The sequence below is a fragment of the Crocuta crocuta genome, unplaced genomic scaffold (genome assembly GCF_008692635.1).
Source record: "Crocuta crocuta isolate KB4526 unplaced genomic scaffold, BGI_CrCroc_1.0 scaffold65, whole genome shotgun sequence".
NCBI classification, from domain to species: Eukaryota; Metazoa; Chordata; class Mammalia; order Carnivora; family Hyaenidae; genus Crocuta; species Crocuta crocuta.
Window position 1 is genome coordinate 1,575,139 of NW_027530683.1, and position 17,389 is coordinate 1,592,527.

A 17,389-nucleotide genomic window follows, 5' to 3' on the forward strand; every position below is an offset into this window, starting at 1 on the left:
TTATTAAATCACTAATAGAGAGCAGTTTATATCATTTCCAAAATAGCATAGGGCTCCACCTGAACAGAGCATAAAACTTACACATGTTTGAATAGGATAAACCTGTGGGAGCTGGGGGTGGGGGTGGGGGTGAGGAGGTGAAGAGAGGTAAAACCAAAGCATTTGGAAATGCCTGAGACAAAGAGACCTAACTGGAGGAGANCATTCTGTCTGGAACAGGTCCTGGCTAGTGAAACGTACTTCAGATTAAATTACAAACGTTTTTTCCTTGAAAAAGCATCACAACCACTCTGAATTCCATCATACTCTAATAACAGATTTGTAAGTGAATCTCCCTAGGTTATTGAGCTAAATAACATTATGTTCCAAGAGATGGCTGAATTCCCAAGAAAACAATTTAATTTGGGGGCTAGTCACAGGTGAGAAAAGTTATGTAAAAAATGGCTTAGAGAGAAAAGAGCAGTGAATAAAGGATTTTCAGAAACATTTTTCCAAAATTCCCTTTCATTATATAAATTTCTTTACTATCAGGTTTTCATTCCTCTGCATCTTATTCTTACTTCTCTCCAATGGAAATTTCTAATTTCAATTTTAATGAATTAACACAGTACTATATATTTCAAAAAGATCTACAAATATTTTTGGCATGTTCAAGAAAGGCTGTATGTTTTTATAGCACACTCTCCTTAAAGAGGACTATTTGTCATTCTTTGGAACACTAAGACATAAAAAAGAAAAGACTCTGACTCTGTGTGTGGCCACACTACTTTGCTTAATGCACTAAATGCAAGGTTTTTTAGGGGAAAAAAATCAAGAAGTTTCTGCTTCATTGATAATCTGACAGTAACTATTTATTGAAGGTAAAATACTTGTTGTCTGCTGTCACTATTTGTTTTAATACATAATCTTGCTAACTAAATGAGCTTAAAGCAATGCAGATAAGCAATGGCATGTACAGGGTCACTTAAATGCCAATTTGACTCTTTCATAAACTTTGGAATTCTTTTCCCATGAGTCTATTCTCAGCTACTAAATTGTGAGTAATATCCATTTACAAAGTTTAGGCTGGCCATAAAAAGGTTGTCTTCCATGTCCAATACACCTTTCAGTGCCCTAAGCAACAACAAAAGCTAATAATTAAAGCTTCTTTGAGCCCTAATAAAGAGTTAAATGAAGAAGAATCTAGAATAAAGCAACCCATAAAAACCTAGTGGTAAAATAAGGAGAAAATCAGTTTCAACAAAGTGATTGACAAAAAATTAACTCATTACTCTAAACTGCATTTACACATTATTATTCAAAATTTTGGTTGTATCCTCGTGTAGCAAGAATTTCCATTAAAAATGAGGGGAGGTGAAAATAAAACATGAAATAATGGTAGAGAAAAATGATGTCATCTTACCAAATTTGCCTATTTTATGTTGGGTTGAATTTTATTTTATTTTATTTTGCCATAACAAAATTAACCAATATAATAAGGAGTTAATCCAAATTATGTATTAATACAACCAAGTATCAGATCTGACATGTTAACATTTAATTTTCCTTTGTCTAAGAGCTATTTTTATTCTAGTTAGACCATTGTTATATCATTAAACTAAGTACATTGGTCAAAAGCATTAATAGAAAGAAGTGTGAAGTATAACACATATATCCTAACCATAATATCTAATACCAACTCTTCCTGTGGGAAAGTTTAACTTAGATCTCATATATGAATTTCCTCAATATTTATTCTTCCTTTAAAAATGCATATTCAGTTATCATTGCTACTGACAGTAAAATTTGTAAACTTAAGGAAGTTACTTTTTTTTAGGTAGTTTTTGATCCCATTGGGGTTTTGAACACCTTCCTTGTCTCTGTTGCGGAATTTCTAATTTACTTTTTTGTGTTTGCTTAACTTCTTTTCCTCTGATTTGCAAAAATTCTGATGATTTCACCTTCAAGAAAATATAAAGTATGCTGTTAAGGAAAGTTGCAACATGAAAATTAGATCTTTCTCTCATATTTAATGGTCTATCTTACATTGAAACTCTTAATTTCTATGTATATTTGATAACAGAATATAAATTCTAAAGGTAAGCTGACATTTCCCTCTAAATCTCTTTCTAGGTTTTTACATATACACCTTAATAGCAATAAAATATTAGTATCATATTTATCTATAATATTTTATTTATTGCCTTAAAATTATTAAAGATATATTTTCCCTTGATAGATCTATTCTTCTTGACTGGTATTTTTTCTTTAAGATTTTTTTTAAGTAATCTCTACACCCAATGTGGGGCTTGAACTTACAACCCCGAGATCAAGAGTTGAATGCTCCACTGACTGAGCCAGCCAGGTGCCCTTTGATTGGTATTTTTAATAGAACTTGCCCTTAGCCTCTTAAAAGTTTGGCATGACAGGTGATTGCAAGCACAAGCCAAGATTAATTTTAACTGTTTTGAGCAGTGTTTATCAATTTGTACTTATTATACAGTTGCATTGTGTTCCTTAAATAATTGCCTTTTTATCATTATAGGTATTAGGAGTATTGTTTTCCTAGATTTCCTAGAAAATTTGCAGAATTTATGATAATACTTCATCTAAAGATATTTTTTCTCTGTTGGTTGCTCTGGTTGTTGTTGTTATTGTTGTTTTCTTTAAACTAGATTTAAGGAAGAAAGCAGAGAGGCCTTCCTTAGGGAAAGCAGAGAGATATGGTTGAATAAGTAGAAGGAGGCCAAATAAAGAGAAGTTCTCCTATATTAGGTACAGGGTTTAGGCTCCCTGCAGTAGATGGGACAGAGCTATTACAATTTCATAAGTAAATAAGTGGTGATGAATAAGGAAAGCTCAGAGTACAGACCAATCCATCTCACTACCTAGTTAATGTTTGAGTTCCCCTAAAGTTTCTCTACCTTATGGTCATCCATCCCAGCCTGAACACGATGAGGAAGAGAGGACTTGGATATACCCAAAGGCAGTCACTTTCTCTGAAAGTCTACCAGTTGTTTGCTTGTTTATTTGTTTGTTTGTTTGTTATAGAGCCTAACAATTTTTACCCTCCAGTCTCATTTCAAACCTCAGGAGCACACAGGTACAATCTAGCTCCTTCCATTTGATTGACAATCAAATATTTGAATACAGCTGACTCTCCTGGACCCACTTTTCTCCCAGATAAACATCATTAGTCCCTTCAATTCTACCTTACATGTTTTTGAAGCACTGTGCTTTGTCATCTTGAAGGCTCTCTTCCAAATGGTCTCTAATTTGTCAGTGTCACTCCTAGGATTAGATACCCAGATCTGAACACAACATTTGTGTTGTGTGATGTGATCGGATCGACCAGGAGAAAGATGATCCTCTTTTATGATATTCGTCAATCAGCACAAACTATGATTGCACTTACTTTCCTATCACAAAACTAAATCATAGCCTAAAACTCTGAGGTCTTTTTCATATTTGCTCTCCGTCATGTCACCTTGTATCTATGCACTTAGCTTATGGACCCAAGGACAGAACCATTCACACATTTATCTCAATTAAATTTCATCTGAGGTCTGGCCAACCAAATCTCACCAATCTCCTTTGGATGCTATCTACAAATTCAATCTGCAAATCTTCCATATTCTCATCCAAATTACTAGGAAATATGTTGAACTGGACTCAGCCCTATTGCAGTCCACTAGGTACTCTTATGACTAGTTGTGCATCCTTCGCATAAGTACAAATCCATTTAGCAGTTCACCTGATTACAGTCTTGTCTACAAAACTGTCATTTGGAGGCTTACATAAATGGATTGCCAAAATCCAAAGGCTAATGACAATAACTAATGTTGACTGAGCTTTCTTGTAGGCCAAGCTCTTCACTCTCAGAGGCTTTCACTGAACTCCAGGTCCAACTCTTTTCTGATATTCAGTCTAGTATTTCTAGAAAAAGAAATAAGGTTGGTCTTCTATAGCTTGTTCTTAAGAAACTCATGCTGGCTCCAAGTAATTACTGTTTCCTCTTCTAAGCTGTGTACAGGGGCTCTTAGAAGGTTCTTAAAATTCTTTTAATGATTCATTTAATCATTCCAGAGTTTTGTCCAAGATCAATGCATACATACAGAAACCATAACCCTTATCCTTAAAAAAATAAGACTCAGATTTGCAGCTGCCAATCTCTAGGCTTCTAGGTCCTCTCCTACTTCAGCACCTCCTCAAAGCTGACAGGGGTCAGCTGACAGGGGTGCAACAGGCTTCAACCTAGCTACCTGAGCTGACAGGCTCCGATATCGAAGTTAACTCTGAAAATCTTTTACCAATCTTGGGCTTCAGGTTTCTTTTATCACTTCTTTTTCTCTTCATTCTAAACTAAAGATTATTCTCCTTGTCAGATTTAAGAGAAGCAAAGTACAAGTTTATCAGCTTCCTTTTCTCTTTGTCATATTTCTGTTTATTTAAAACCTCAACCTTTCTCCAAAATTAAATTACGGCAGCTCTGTCATATGTTGTCAGCACATTATTCACCCATAATGACAGGGCTATCTTTCTTTATTTCTCTCTTTGCTTTTAAACTAATATGGAAAAAAATACTTTTTTTTATTCTTAGCATGATTCACAGGCCTCAACACATTGTGGATCTTAAGGGTTTTGATATAATTGTTATAGCCATATGCCACTTTTATGTTTATCTATGGATATGCATTTCTTCTTTCATCTTTTGTACATGTTTAAAACTCTGAATGCAATAGATCACTCATAACTGTTTAGTGAGAACTGGAGGGATTTAGGGCATCCTGCATCTCTTAAACTTCCTTCCATTTAAAATCTCAGGACACATAGTATATACAATTTGCCCATGCAAATTTTTTTTACCCTTTTCCTTCTTAAAATGCTCAACAATTCTCTCACAGACCCTTGTGTCAGTCATTTCTTCATAGTCACCATTATCTAATTTCTCTTTTTTATTTAATTTATCTAAGTCATGTTGGTCATGACTTAGAGTCCTAATAACCTTTATTATACTAATGAGCTTCTAAGAATATAAATGGCCAATAAAGTAAAGACTGATCAAATTCTCTGGGTTTTTTTCCCTGAATGAGACCTTCTGGCATATTTCTGAGCAGTGCTCCTTTATCACATCTTTGTGCTTGTTCTATTTGCTGTGTCAAAAGAGGTCTTCTTGTCCCCAGATCTGGCCTGGCGTGCTGGAGTGTATTGTTCCTCATTCCTGTGCCAGAGATGCTAGAGACTAATTTTATGACCTCGAATGTCCAGAGTAAAGTTCATGGATTATAACTGATCTTGAAATGTTAATGCAAATAAATACAAGATACTTGGTGGGATGAATCACAGGAATGCTTCTAGTGCCCTTTTCTATGGTATTTTTAATATGCCCCACACTATTCCAAAACAATAATCCATAAAAGTCTTTTTTGGTTTTCTCTTCTCCTCCTCTTGAAAATTTGTGGTTCCAGTTCAGAGCTCTCTTAATCCATTCTCCAAGTCTTTCTTGCCCAATCATTTCCCTAGTTTAGTGAGGGACACTCCATCCCTAGTCACTTTTGCAACTGAGAGCCTGTTTTTGTACTTAACCAGACACCTGTTAATTGTTGTTATGAAAGAGCCGTGTGGCAAAGGGGTAAAGATAAAGGTTCCAGAACTGGATCAATCTCAGTCCAAGCTCTGCCTTTATGACCTAACTAGATATTTATACTTAGACAAGTTATTTATCTTCTTTATAACTCGGGTTTTTCAAATATAGTCTTGTTAAGAAATCTGTTATTAGGAAAACATAAGACAACATATGTAAAACACTTAGCAAAGTGGTTAGCATGCAGTAAATACTCAGTAAATTCTAGTTACCTTAGGGAAGGACTGCCTCTATTTACCAAAAATAAATACATTTCCATAATTTCTTAATAATATTTAGCAACAGTCACAACAATCCAAAAGAATTAGTGTGAAACTTTCCTAATGAGGGATTTGAATTCCTGCCAGACCATGGTGGTTAAATTGCTGTCCAGAAAGTCCACGTCATCTTTTAACACATTCAGTAGCTAATCATTTGCTTCTCATGCCCACATTTTATTTCCAAAGTTCCAATGTTCAAGTAGAAGTTACCTGTGCCCAATAGCCTAACACTTTTTCATTAAGATGCCATAGCCTTTAAAGATACTGTCAAAGAAAAGAAAAGAGAAGAAACAAAGAAAAAAGAAAAATATGCTAAGATCGCCACATCTAGAAGGTGTGAGTCTGAAACACAGGATTCACCTGGAGGAGTTAGCAGTGAGTGGGGTCACTTAGCCTTGGCAGAATTCATTTCATACCCAAAGTGCAAGCTTTAGAAACATAGCATGACTTCTGATGAAGCCTGTAGTCCAACATAGAAGTCCTTTCTCCACAGCAATGATGGATTTTTCTCTGGTCAACTATTATTTGTGCACTTTCCTTATTATGCATTATTTCCAAAAGATCAACATGCTAGCATCATTTAAGATGAACTTAAGAAAGTAAAGCTTGAGAAGTGAAGGAAAAAAACAAGAGGCAACTGCACTAATCCAAACATAGGGTAACCAGGACCCAGACTAGGTTGAGAGCAACTGGAAAAGACAAGGAAAAAAATTACAAGCAATGTTAGGAGGTGAGGTGCCTGGCTGGCTCAGTTGGTGGAACATGCAACTCTTGATCTTGGGGTCATGAGTTCGGGCCCCAAATTGGGTGTAGAAATTACTTAAAAATAAAATTTTAAAAACAATAATAATGTTAGGAAGTATCTAAGCCTTGGAGGCTGATTATGGGTGAAAGGAAGGGAAGGGAAGATCACAGATAAATCCATGGTTTCAGAGTTGGAATTTTATGGCACAAGTTGAAGAATGGCTAGTTGACCTGGTGGGAACAGAGCAGGAACATGGTCTTCAGTGGGAAGAGGGAACCCAAAAGAGGAGGGAAAGTGGTTTACCCAAGAAGTGGTATCCATTTGAATAAGTCAGAGAGAGAATCCATGGTAATAAGACAATTATTTTGTGGATCAGAAAAAAAAGTGGCTTCTTTAATCCTAATAATAATGTACCCATTTGGGGGAAGACTGGGTGGCTCAGTCGATTAAGCATCTGACTCTTGATTTCAGCTCAAGGCATGATCTCACAGTTCATGGGTTCAAGCCCAGCATCAAGCTCTGCACTAGCAGCACAGAGCCTGCTTGGGATTCTCTCTTTCCCCCTCTCCCTCTTCCCCTCCCCTGTTTGCTCTCTCTCTCAGGATAAATAACTAAACACTAAAAAAAAAAAAATGTACCCCTTTTAAATAAACTCATGTCAGTCAAAAAGTAACTCAAATTAAAGAAAAGTAATAAGTAAATAGTAGTAAGGCAACACACAAATATGGTAAAAATTATTTAAATTATACATATATAAAATGAATCTGGAAAACATTCTCACAACAGGAAAAAACTCAGGGTTAAAATAAACTCATAAACAGGGCAAAGTTGTAAAATATAAAAAGCTCAGGACCAGCCCTGGTCCCTAAGCTACAGTTCCTGGCGCCTCCAAGATGGTAATGGGAGGACTCTTGGTCAATTTCTGAAAGCCCTGAGGTCCTTCACTCCTTAAAAACGTGTCTTCTCTCCCAGAGTTGTAATTAGATTTGACAATAAAAGCCCCCAAAAGACAATATGCATGCAGAGGGCCCTTTTTTCAGGGTGAACTTACCTCCACGCCATGGCCCTTGCCCAGGCCATTTCTTCACATTTGCACATCCTCAACAATCCTGTTTCCAACACAAATAGTGTTTTACCTTTAAAGACTCCCATTTGGCTGCTTTGGAATCATCTATGGGCTGTTCGTCTTTCAAAACTTTACTTGATTCATCTGCTGGTTGAACTTCCAGAGCTTCCTGAGATTTAAATACCATGCTTTCTGCTTCTGAGACTCCCCACTCTAATACATCCTCTTGTTCAAACTGGAAAATACTTGATAAAGTTTCAGGAAGTTCCTCAGGCACATTCTGTAGGAAAACACAAACATACCAAAAAGTTCTTCTTATTGGTCCTTCCAAAGTTTTAAGTTGCACAATGTTCAAGAAACCACAAAATGATTATAAGAATGCATGAATGAAATTAAGCAAAAGTAGTAAGTTTCCTCTGAAGATTTAGAAACAGAAATTCAAATTGACTTAAAAATGTAAAGGCTAACAAATTATTTTCTCTGGCCCTTGTCTCAGAAAATACAGCTACCTCCCAGGTAATTATGTACCAACACTAAGGAAATCATAAGACCAGTGTTACCCTGACTTCACCCCACACATACAGAATCAAGGTCCACTGAAACATCTGACCTCTGTCCAATCTGAGGTTCTTTGGTCCTGTGAAATGGGATTCCTGCTAGACAGATGCTCTTCCAGAAGCCTGACTTCAGGTTGTCAAAGGAGTTGACCCAGAGGCCTCAAAAAGACCACCTTAATATCCCAACTCTATTCCAAGCCCTAATGAAAAACTCTCACAAGATATCACTCTTAAAACTATTTTGTCTTCCTTTAAAATGTCTCACTGGGGCATGTGGTGGCTCAGGTGGTTAAGCATCTGACTTGATTTCAGCTCATGATCTCATGGTCATAGATCAAACCCCACATAAGGCTCCGTGCTGAGTGTAGAGCCTGCTTGGGATTATCTCTACCTCTCTCTCTGTCCCACTCCTGCTTATGGTGTCTCTCTCTCTCCCCCCGCCAAAATAAAGAATAAACATTTTTTTTTTAAAAAAAAGTCTCACTGACTTAACCTGTATCTAACCAAGTCTTATGGGAAATCTCTTTAGAGCCATTTTTGGATATTAACCAATACTAAACCAATATTATTTGGGATTATGGAGTACTGGCACTTAAAACTTCACTGCCTCAAATTAACAGATGATAAAACTTGTCTGATTACCCAAAATTCTGAATTCTAGAGAACGACTTGAAAATGCAATTGTTATCACTTTGTTCTTAATGTCTTCATTTGTTAATAAGTAAAATAAATGGTAAAGCCAGCATATAGCATCAAATACTATATAAATATCTTTATTATGCAAAAAAAGGATGGCTAAACCAAGAAATTTCCATTTGTAAAATGAAACTTTAATCTGGAGCTCATATTTTTATAAAACTACTTACTGGATATTACTATAACTTATTGTAACTAGAGGGACAATATTCAAATCCTGTATCTGTCAATTAACATAAGTATGATTTTGGTCAAGTTACTTAACCCTTGTTAGTCTCATTTTCCTCACTGATAAAAAAAAAAGGGGGGGGGTTAACAAAATCTTTTTCATAAAATGGCAGATAAATACACTCGAGGAACAGGTGTTATGAGCCCTATGTCGTCTGCTTATGACAAACTCATTCGTTTCATGCTCCATAGATTTGGCACTGTTAATTACTCTTTTTCTTTTGAATTTCTCTTCTCCTGGCTACAACACACACTCCCAGGGTTCTGGTTTGGAAGACTGAACAGATGAAGGTACCACTCTCCAAAATAGAAAATGGAGGAAGAAACATTTGAGGAGAGGGCAATTGCAATTCTCTAGCTGCAAATGACCCTCTTCAGTACTCATCCCAGCCTTTCTTCCTCCACAAAATGTTTACTGATCCTATCACTCTGTGCCCTGCCTCTATTTCAGCATGTATCATACTGTATTATAACTGTCTAGGTAATCATTATCATAATCATAATCATCAACATATATGAGCATTATCTCATTTAAATTTAATCTTCCACCACAACTTCATGAAGCAGGAAATGTTTGTAACCCCATTTGGTGGATGAAGAAATTGAGACTTCCAGAGTTAAGTAACCTGCCCAAGGTCACACTGACAGTCAGTAGCAGTACTCTGTATGAACCAAGACAACCTGATTCCAAACTGAACTCTCTTACCTTCTCTTACACCCAGCAGACCAGCACTTCTCAAAGTGTGGTCCACAGATTCCTGGCAATTTTTGAGACCCTTTCAGGTGATCTGTAATGTCAAAACTTTTTCAAAATAATACTAAGTCTTATTTGCTTTTTTCACTGTGTTGGCATTTGCAGCAATGATGGAAAAGCAATACTGGGTAGAACAATGAACCAATACTTTTCAAATGATTAACACATGAGACTACACAAGCATGCAGGGGTTAAAGAGCCATTCAAAGAGCAAGGCAGATCAATGGATTGTAATGTAAGGATATACAATAAGTTACTTTATCTTGTTTCAGGTTTCCCATTGCAACTCATCTTTAAGAAACTACCACTTGTACAATTTGGATGTATTAATAGAGAATAGTATCCATACTTATGTTAAAAGGCTATTAAAATATTACTTCCTTTTCAATCTGTATGAGACAAGACTTACTGAATATACTTGAACCAAGAGAATATACACAACAGACTGAATGCAGAAACAGATATGAGACTCTAGCTCTCTAAATCAGGTATTATAGAGATTTGCAAAAATTAACACATAAAGAAATAAATGCTACTATTCTTGTTAAATTATTTTTTGGATGTAATTTTTTTCTTAAATAATATGTTTTGTGTTTATATGTAATTGAACATAATAATAGTGCTATTATTATTTTAAGTTAATGAATAAATATTTTATATTTTTTTCAGTTTTAATTTCTATTATGGTAAATATTGGTTGAAATAATCCACATAAACAAAAACTCATTTGGGTCCCTTAAAATATTTTTTAAGAGTTTAAAGACATCCTGAGACTAGAAAGTTTTAAGTGCCTTACAGCTTTAAAGTTTGGGGTTCAGTCAGTTAACCATCCAACTTCGGCTCAGGTCATGGTCTCACGGTTTATGCATTAAAGCCTCGTGTTGGGCTCTGTGCTGACAGCTAAGAGCCTGGAGCCTGCTTCGGATTCTGTGTCTCCCTCTCTCTCTGCCCCTCCCCTACTCACACTCTGTCTCTCTCTCTCAAAAATAATAAACATTAAAGAAAAGACAACTTTAAAGTTGGAGGATTCCTTAAAAGAGAAATTGTGTCTTCCCTATCTTTTATAGCTCAAGTACTCAGTGCACTGTATATCATCTGCAATTATTTGTGAATGAGTGAATGAATAAATAAATGAAAGAAAATGATATGTTTCTTTCTCTGCTATGTACTTAGTCCCTATTTAGAATATCGCTGAACAGTGTTGTCCTTTGTCTCTTTACGTATTGGTCTACTCCATACAATGAGTTCTTCAAGGTCAAGAACCGTCTTTTCTATCTTTGTATTAACTATGTCTACAATGTCTACCACATTGTAGGAAAAGGAATAAATAAATAAATAAATTCTTGTCTTTTATAACTATGTGAGGAAATCATTCTCCATGATGATTCAAAAACTATTATATTTTAAACGGTGGGTATTTAAAAAAAATAAGTTACATTAAAGAACTGAGAGAACTTTGGCCTGTAGCACTGAGATGTTCACAAGTGAAGCTACATGCTCTAAGAGTAGGGTGCTAGGCACAACTTAGAAAGAAGAGATCCTCGTGGCCTATTCTTCCTCAGACAAATCTCAGCACAGGAAGCTTCTAGAACCCTAAGAGAAAAGTAGGATAGACAGATTTCTGCTTTCTGGCAGAGTAGGCATCCCCCAAAATGTGTCTGGAATGAAAGATATCACAGAGGAGCCTTTCTGCCATGACCAAGTATCAAATTAAAAGGTACTTTACCTCAGGGTGCTTGGGTGGCTCAGTTGGTTGAGTGTCCAACTTTTGATTTTGGCTCAGGTCAAGATCTCACACTACATGACTTCAAGCTCTATATCGGGCTCATGCTGAGTGTGGAGCCTCCTTGGGATCCTCTCTTTCTCTGTCTCTGTCTCTCACTGCTTCTCCTGCTCTTGCTCTTTCTCTCTCACTTTCAAAATAAATAAACTTTTTAAAAAAGGTACTTCGCCTATTATAAAGCCAGTGATCAGAAGAAGCCCAGTGATCGCTTATAAATGTCAAAGCTGAGAGAATGGTTCCCACAGAATTACAAGGAAATCAAGGTTTTGTTTAAATCTTCATTTTGAATAGTCAAGATGATGTCTAAGCTAGGTATCTGATAATTCATAATTTCCTGAAGGTGGTATCTTTTCCTATACTTTACATGAATGTAGTGAGTGGTATTAAGTCATTCATTTATTAATGAAGAATTTCTATTTTTCTGCACCTAACTAATCTTGTATTTTGAAGTTACTATACCTATTAGAAGTTTAGACATCAGAGGTTTCGATATCTACCTGTAAATGGTGATTCCCTAGAGGCAGCTACCCTGAATGTCAGTTTTAAGCCCAAAGCATATGTGAGAAAGCTTCAAAATTGATTTCGCCACATATTAGTGACACATATCCTGCATCCTAAGGTAGGAGATGATAATATAGAGCAGAAGAAGGCATGGTCTCAACCCAGAAGCATTTCAAACTCTAATAGTTTAACCAGTTGTGGAAAGTAATATTACAGGATCCATGGCTTTTGTGAAGATTCTATATATTTTCTAAGCATGACATATTATCATAAAAATGAAGTGTGAATATTTATGTATGTGGACTCACATTTTCAGGAACTATAGGAGCTTGCAATTTAACAGTATTTTACAAATCCTTTATAAAGGAAATGACCATCGTGCCATAATTTATTTGTATTATGTAAATATGGATTTCTACACACATGGAGCTGTGTCCCATTCATAGGGAATATGTTTCAAATTGCTTTGAATCTTGTAAATATTTTGCCAATGATGGATGGAAAGGAAACTTTATTTCCGAAACAATTTCTGTCATCAGCAGTCCATATTTCTCTACAAAATTTTTCCCTCGTCAATACTAGAAAAAATAAAATGATGCTTTCTTAGAAGCTAATAACCTTTAATTAACTCTCCAACTACTTTCTAGATCTAAATGCCTAGACCAGAGGAATTATTAAAATCTTTCCCTTCTGAAAAGAGTTTTAGGCCTGAGCTCCAAAGGTCTATGACAGGCAGCAACAGTGATCCAAAACAGCCAAGACTCTCAAAGTGATATTGGATTAAATGTTTTTACAGTTAAACACACCTCTAAAATACATTCTTTTATCTTGATAAGCATTCTAGAAACAAGAGACAGACTACTATTTCAATATGGGCAGGGAGGATTTTTATTAAAGACTTTACCATTTGAGGTTCCTCAAAACTTATCTGTAACCCTTGCTCTGTTTGCACTTGCGATGGCTTGTGCCAGTTCACTTTCCCCATCAAAGATGTATCCTTGAAAAAAAAGAAAACCATCAAAATAATGCCAATTTTTAAAATCATTGAGCTATATTATTCAATGCAGCAAAATTCCACTCATTTAATCAGTGAGGAATAAATACAAGAGAAATAAATATGAGCCAGTCAATACTATGCAGTATATGAGAAATATAAAACAAAAGATACAATAAAAATATTTTGTCTATTATTCTGATTTCTTGGCTTTTTCAATTATTGGTATCTATAGATACATCATCAGATTTAATAAGACAAGTAAAGGTAGAGATACTATAAAACACTGTTATTAAATGGCTGTACAAGAAAGATAAAATCAAAACTAAGATTTAATTTAACCAAAAGCAAAAAAGATTATGATTATACTTAAATTTTTAATGAGTATAACTGTTACTATCATTTTTATCACCACTAATGCTAATAGTATGATAACTCTCTATTCAGCTGAAGTGGTAAGAAGAGAACACACCACAATGTCTAACAATAAATAGTAATAAAAAAACCCAGCTCCTGCCCAAACTGTAAAGTCATGGACCAGGTATCAACAGACAAGTTATTTTGCTCCCCTTCACCTTGATTTTATCCTCTTTAAAATGGGCATTTGACTATATGACTTCTGACACTCCCTCTCTCCTCTAGACTTTTAGTACATTCATTATAAACCTCAGAATGGTCAGACATCAGTAGTTGTGCTAAATCAACTCCAGAGTAATGGCATCTTAGGACTTTAACATTTAATGGACTTTTAGAACAAGCTCCAACACTCTTTAAAGGAAAACAACAAAATCTCATATCCTACAATGTAAAATGCACAATGTTCAGCCCTCAATCAAATTTGACTAGTTTCATGGAGAAGCATGAATATGTGACACATAACCAGGAGAAAAATCATTAGAAAAAGAGCCAGAAATTATAGATATGTTGGAATTAGTAGATAAGCATTTTGAAATTTCTTTTATTTTTAATTTTTTAAAATGTTTTATTTACTTTTGAGAGAAAGAGACAGAGTACAAGCAGAGGAGGGGCAGAGAGGTAGGGAGATACAGAATCTAAAGCAGGCTCCAGGCTCTGAGCTATCAACACAGAGCCTAACACGGGGCTCGAACTTGTAAACCACAAGATCATGACCTGAGCCTAAGTCAGATGCTTAATTGACTGAGCCACTCAGGCACCCCAGGATCTTGAAATTTCTAATATAAATATTAGAATGCTCAAATACAAAACATGATGAAGAGTAAATGTAAGATATAAAAACAGAATTGGGCACCTCAGTCAGTTAAGCATCTAACTCTTGGGTTTGGCTCAGGTCATGATCTCATGGCTCAGGTTCATGAGATGGAGCCCCAAGTAGGGCTTTGTGCTGACAGTGCAGAACCTGATTAGGATTCTCTCTCTCCCTGTTTCAGCCTCTCTCCCATTCTCTCTTTGTCCTTCCTACTCTGTCTCTGCCCTTCCTGTGCTTGCTCTCTCTCTCTGTCTCTCAAAATAAATAAATAAGCTTTAAAAAAAAACAGAATCAAATGGAATGTCTAGATAAAACACATTATCTGAAATAAAAATTTCACTGAGTGGCATCAATAACAGAGCAGACATTGCAGAAAAATAATATTTGTTAACTTGAAGATATAGAAACAACACAAATGAATCACAGAGAGAAATAAAAACTGAAAGAAAATTAATGCCCACTCTAACATAATATTTATTTCAAGTCCTAGAAAGGGAAGTGTGAAGAGAGCAAAAAATATTTGAACATTAAAAAATGGCCAAAAGTTTCCAAATTTGATGACAACTATAAACCCCGATGCAAAACTCTCTATGAATTTCAAGCAGAAACATGTGAAGAATACTATGCCAAGCACATTACAATCAAAATGAAGAACACTAGTAATTAAAAAAAAATCCTACAAGCATCCAGAGAAACATTAAATACAAAGAAACAAATAATTAGTGGCAACCAATTGCCACAAACTAACACTACAGGCTTCCTATCAGAATTATGCAGACTGGAAGACAACGAAGCAACATATTTAGAGTACCTGTACTGAAAGAAAACACTGTCCACATAAGATTCTATAACCAGCAAAAATATCTTTCAAAACCAAAGGTGAAATACTTTCTCGGCAAATGAATGGTGAAAAAATTCATTGCCGTCAACCTTACATTACGAGAAAATGTTAAAGGAAATATTGTGAGCAGAAGGAAAATGATATCAGAACAAACCTTGAATGCACACAATGGAAATTAGTAGAATGATTAAATATGTGTGTAAATAAAAAAAGGCATTTTCTCTTTTTAAAGTGTTTTAAATATAATGAATGGTTTAAATGAAATCAATAATGTATTGTTTTATAACACATATGGATATGAAGTATGCATTAATGATGGCACAATGATGGGAGAAGGGAAAAGAAGTATTCTTCTGTAAGTTTCTTATACCATATGTGACATGGTATATTATCTGTAGGAACAAGTTAAATATGCACATTGTAAACTACATTAGCACCCACTAAAACAATAAAACAAAAAGGTAAATAAGCTAATTAGTACAAAATAGCATAAAATGCTAAAAAATAATTAAAAATAAACAAATGTGATAAATAGAAACCAAATGGCAAGATAGTAAACATAAACTCAGCCTTATCAGTAATTCTATGTAAATGGTTCTTCAGTCAAAAGACTAAGAGTGTCACTTCAGAGAAAAACAAGACTCTACTATATGATTGTTGTAGGAAACCTACTTTAAGTATAAAGATATAAATAGGTTAAAAGTAAAAGGATGAAGGAGGATATAACACACAAACATTAATCATAAGAAAACTAGAGTGGCTCTATTAATATCAGCCAAAGTAGACTTCACTTCAAAACAAGAAACATTAGCAAGAGAAAAATAATCATTTCATAATAATACAAGAGTTAAGTTCCTCAAAAAATAAAAATTATGCACTAATAACAGTGCTTCAAAGGACATGTAAAAAAAAAAACTAACAAAACTGAAAAGAAATAGAAAATTTCATTATTATGTTTGGGAATTTCAAACCAAGACTATCTAACCCCTGAGACTTAGATTTTTATAAATATACTAACTAAATAACAAATGCAAAATGTGAAATCCTGCAAAAATTTCTTTACAATATTTTAGGTTTATAAATGTATCATTAAAGTATAAAACCCTGACAATAATGAACACCAAATTCAGGATACCTTTCACATCTGAGGAGGGAGAGTATTATTGGATTTAGAACCAGGTACAAAGGGGGCCTCTACTTTACATGTAATTTTCTATTTATTTAAATAATGTGAAGTGAATATGACAAAAATATTAAATTTTGAAAAATCTGATGAGCACTTTTTCTACAATTGAAAATATTTTATAATAAAGAAATTTCTAAACACATTTCATGTAGGTAATGTAACAATGTGAAAGATGGATTAAAAATATCTTAACAAAGAAACCTAGGGGCGGGGCGCCTGGGTGGTTCAGTTGGTTACGTGTCCGACTTTGGCTCAGGTCATGATCTCACAGTTCATGAGTTGGAGCTGTCAGAGCCTGGAGCCTGCTTCAGATTCTGTGTCTCCCTACCTCTCTTCCCCATCCCTGCTTGTGCTCTCTCTTACAAAAAAAGAAATAAAATAAAATAAAATAAATAAAAATTAAAAAAAAAAAGAAATCTATAGTTTACCTTACTTGTGAACATAAATGCAAAAATCCCAATTAAAATATTTGCAAATGAAATTAATCAGCATATTCAGAAACAATAAATCTTGACTAAGGAAATTCTTCCCAGGACTACATGGAAAATTCATTGCTAGTTCATAAGATTAACAGATTAACATGGAAATTCATATGATCAACTCAGTAACTGCTGAGGATAATCATCAATTAAATTCAACACCTATATCTGAGTAAAAAGTAACTAGAAATGGAAAAAGAACATATTTAACCCCACAAGAAATATTTGCAGATTCCTGCACCAAATGTATTTCATACTAAAACATTAGATAGATGAGGTGCAATGCAACAAGAAAAGAAATAGTACATGCATAAATAACATAAAGTAGAAGACCAAAATGTTTCTACTAATAGATTATGTGACCATATGTTTCATGGAAGAAAGAAAATAAACTGAGAAACTAGTAGGCCAAAGCATATCTAATAAATTCAGTAAATAAAATTTCATG

The 17,389-nt window shown here is 34.8% G+C and overlaps 1 protein-coding gene across 1 annotated transcript in view; it reads right to left on the reverse strand.

The window, feature by feature from the left end:
- The window catches only part of TTC6 (tetratricopeptide repeat domain 6), a 184,353-nt gene that overhangs the window by 107,524 nt on the left and 59,440 nt on the right, over window positions 1–17,389 (reverse strand). The window contains exons 5-6 of the mRNA XM_077769243.1: window positions 7,765–7,974; window positions 1,807–1,940 (exon numbers count right to left, since the gene is read on the reverse strand). Coding sequence (XP_077625369.1) covers window positions 1,807–1,940; window positions 7,765–7,974 — 344 coding nt within the window. The remainder of the gene's footprint in view (window positions 1–1,806; window positions 1,941–7,764; window positions 7,975–17,389) is intronic.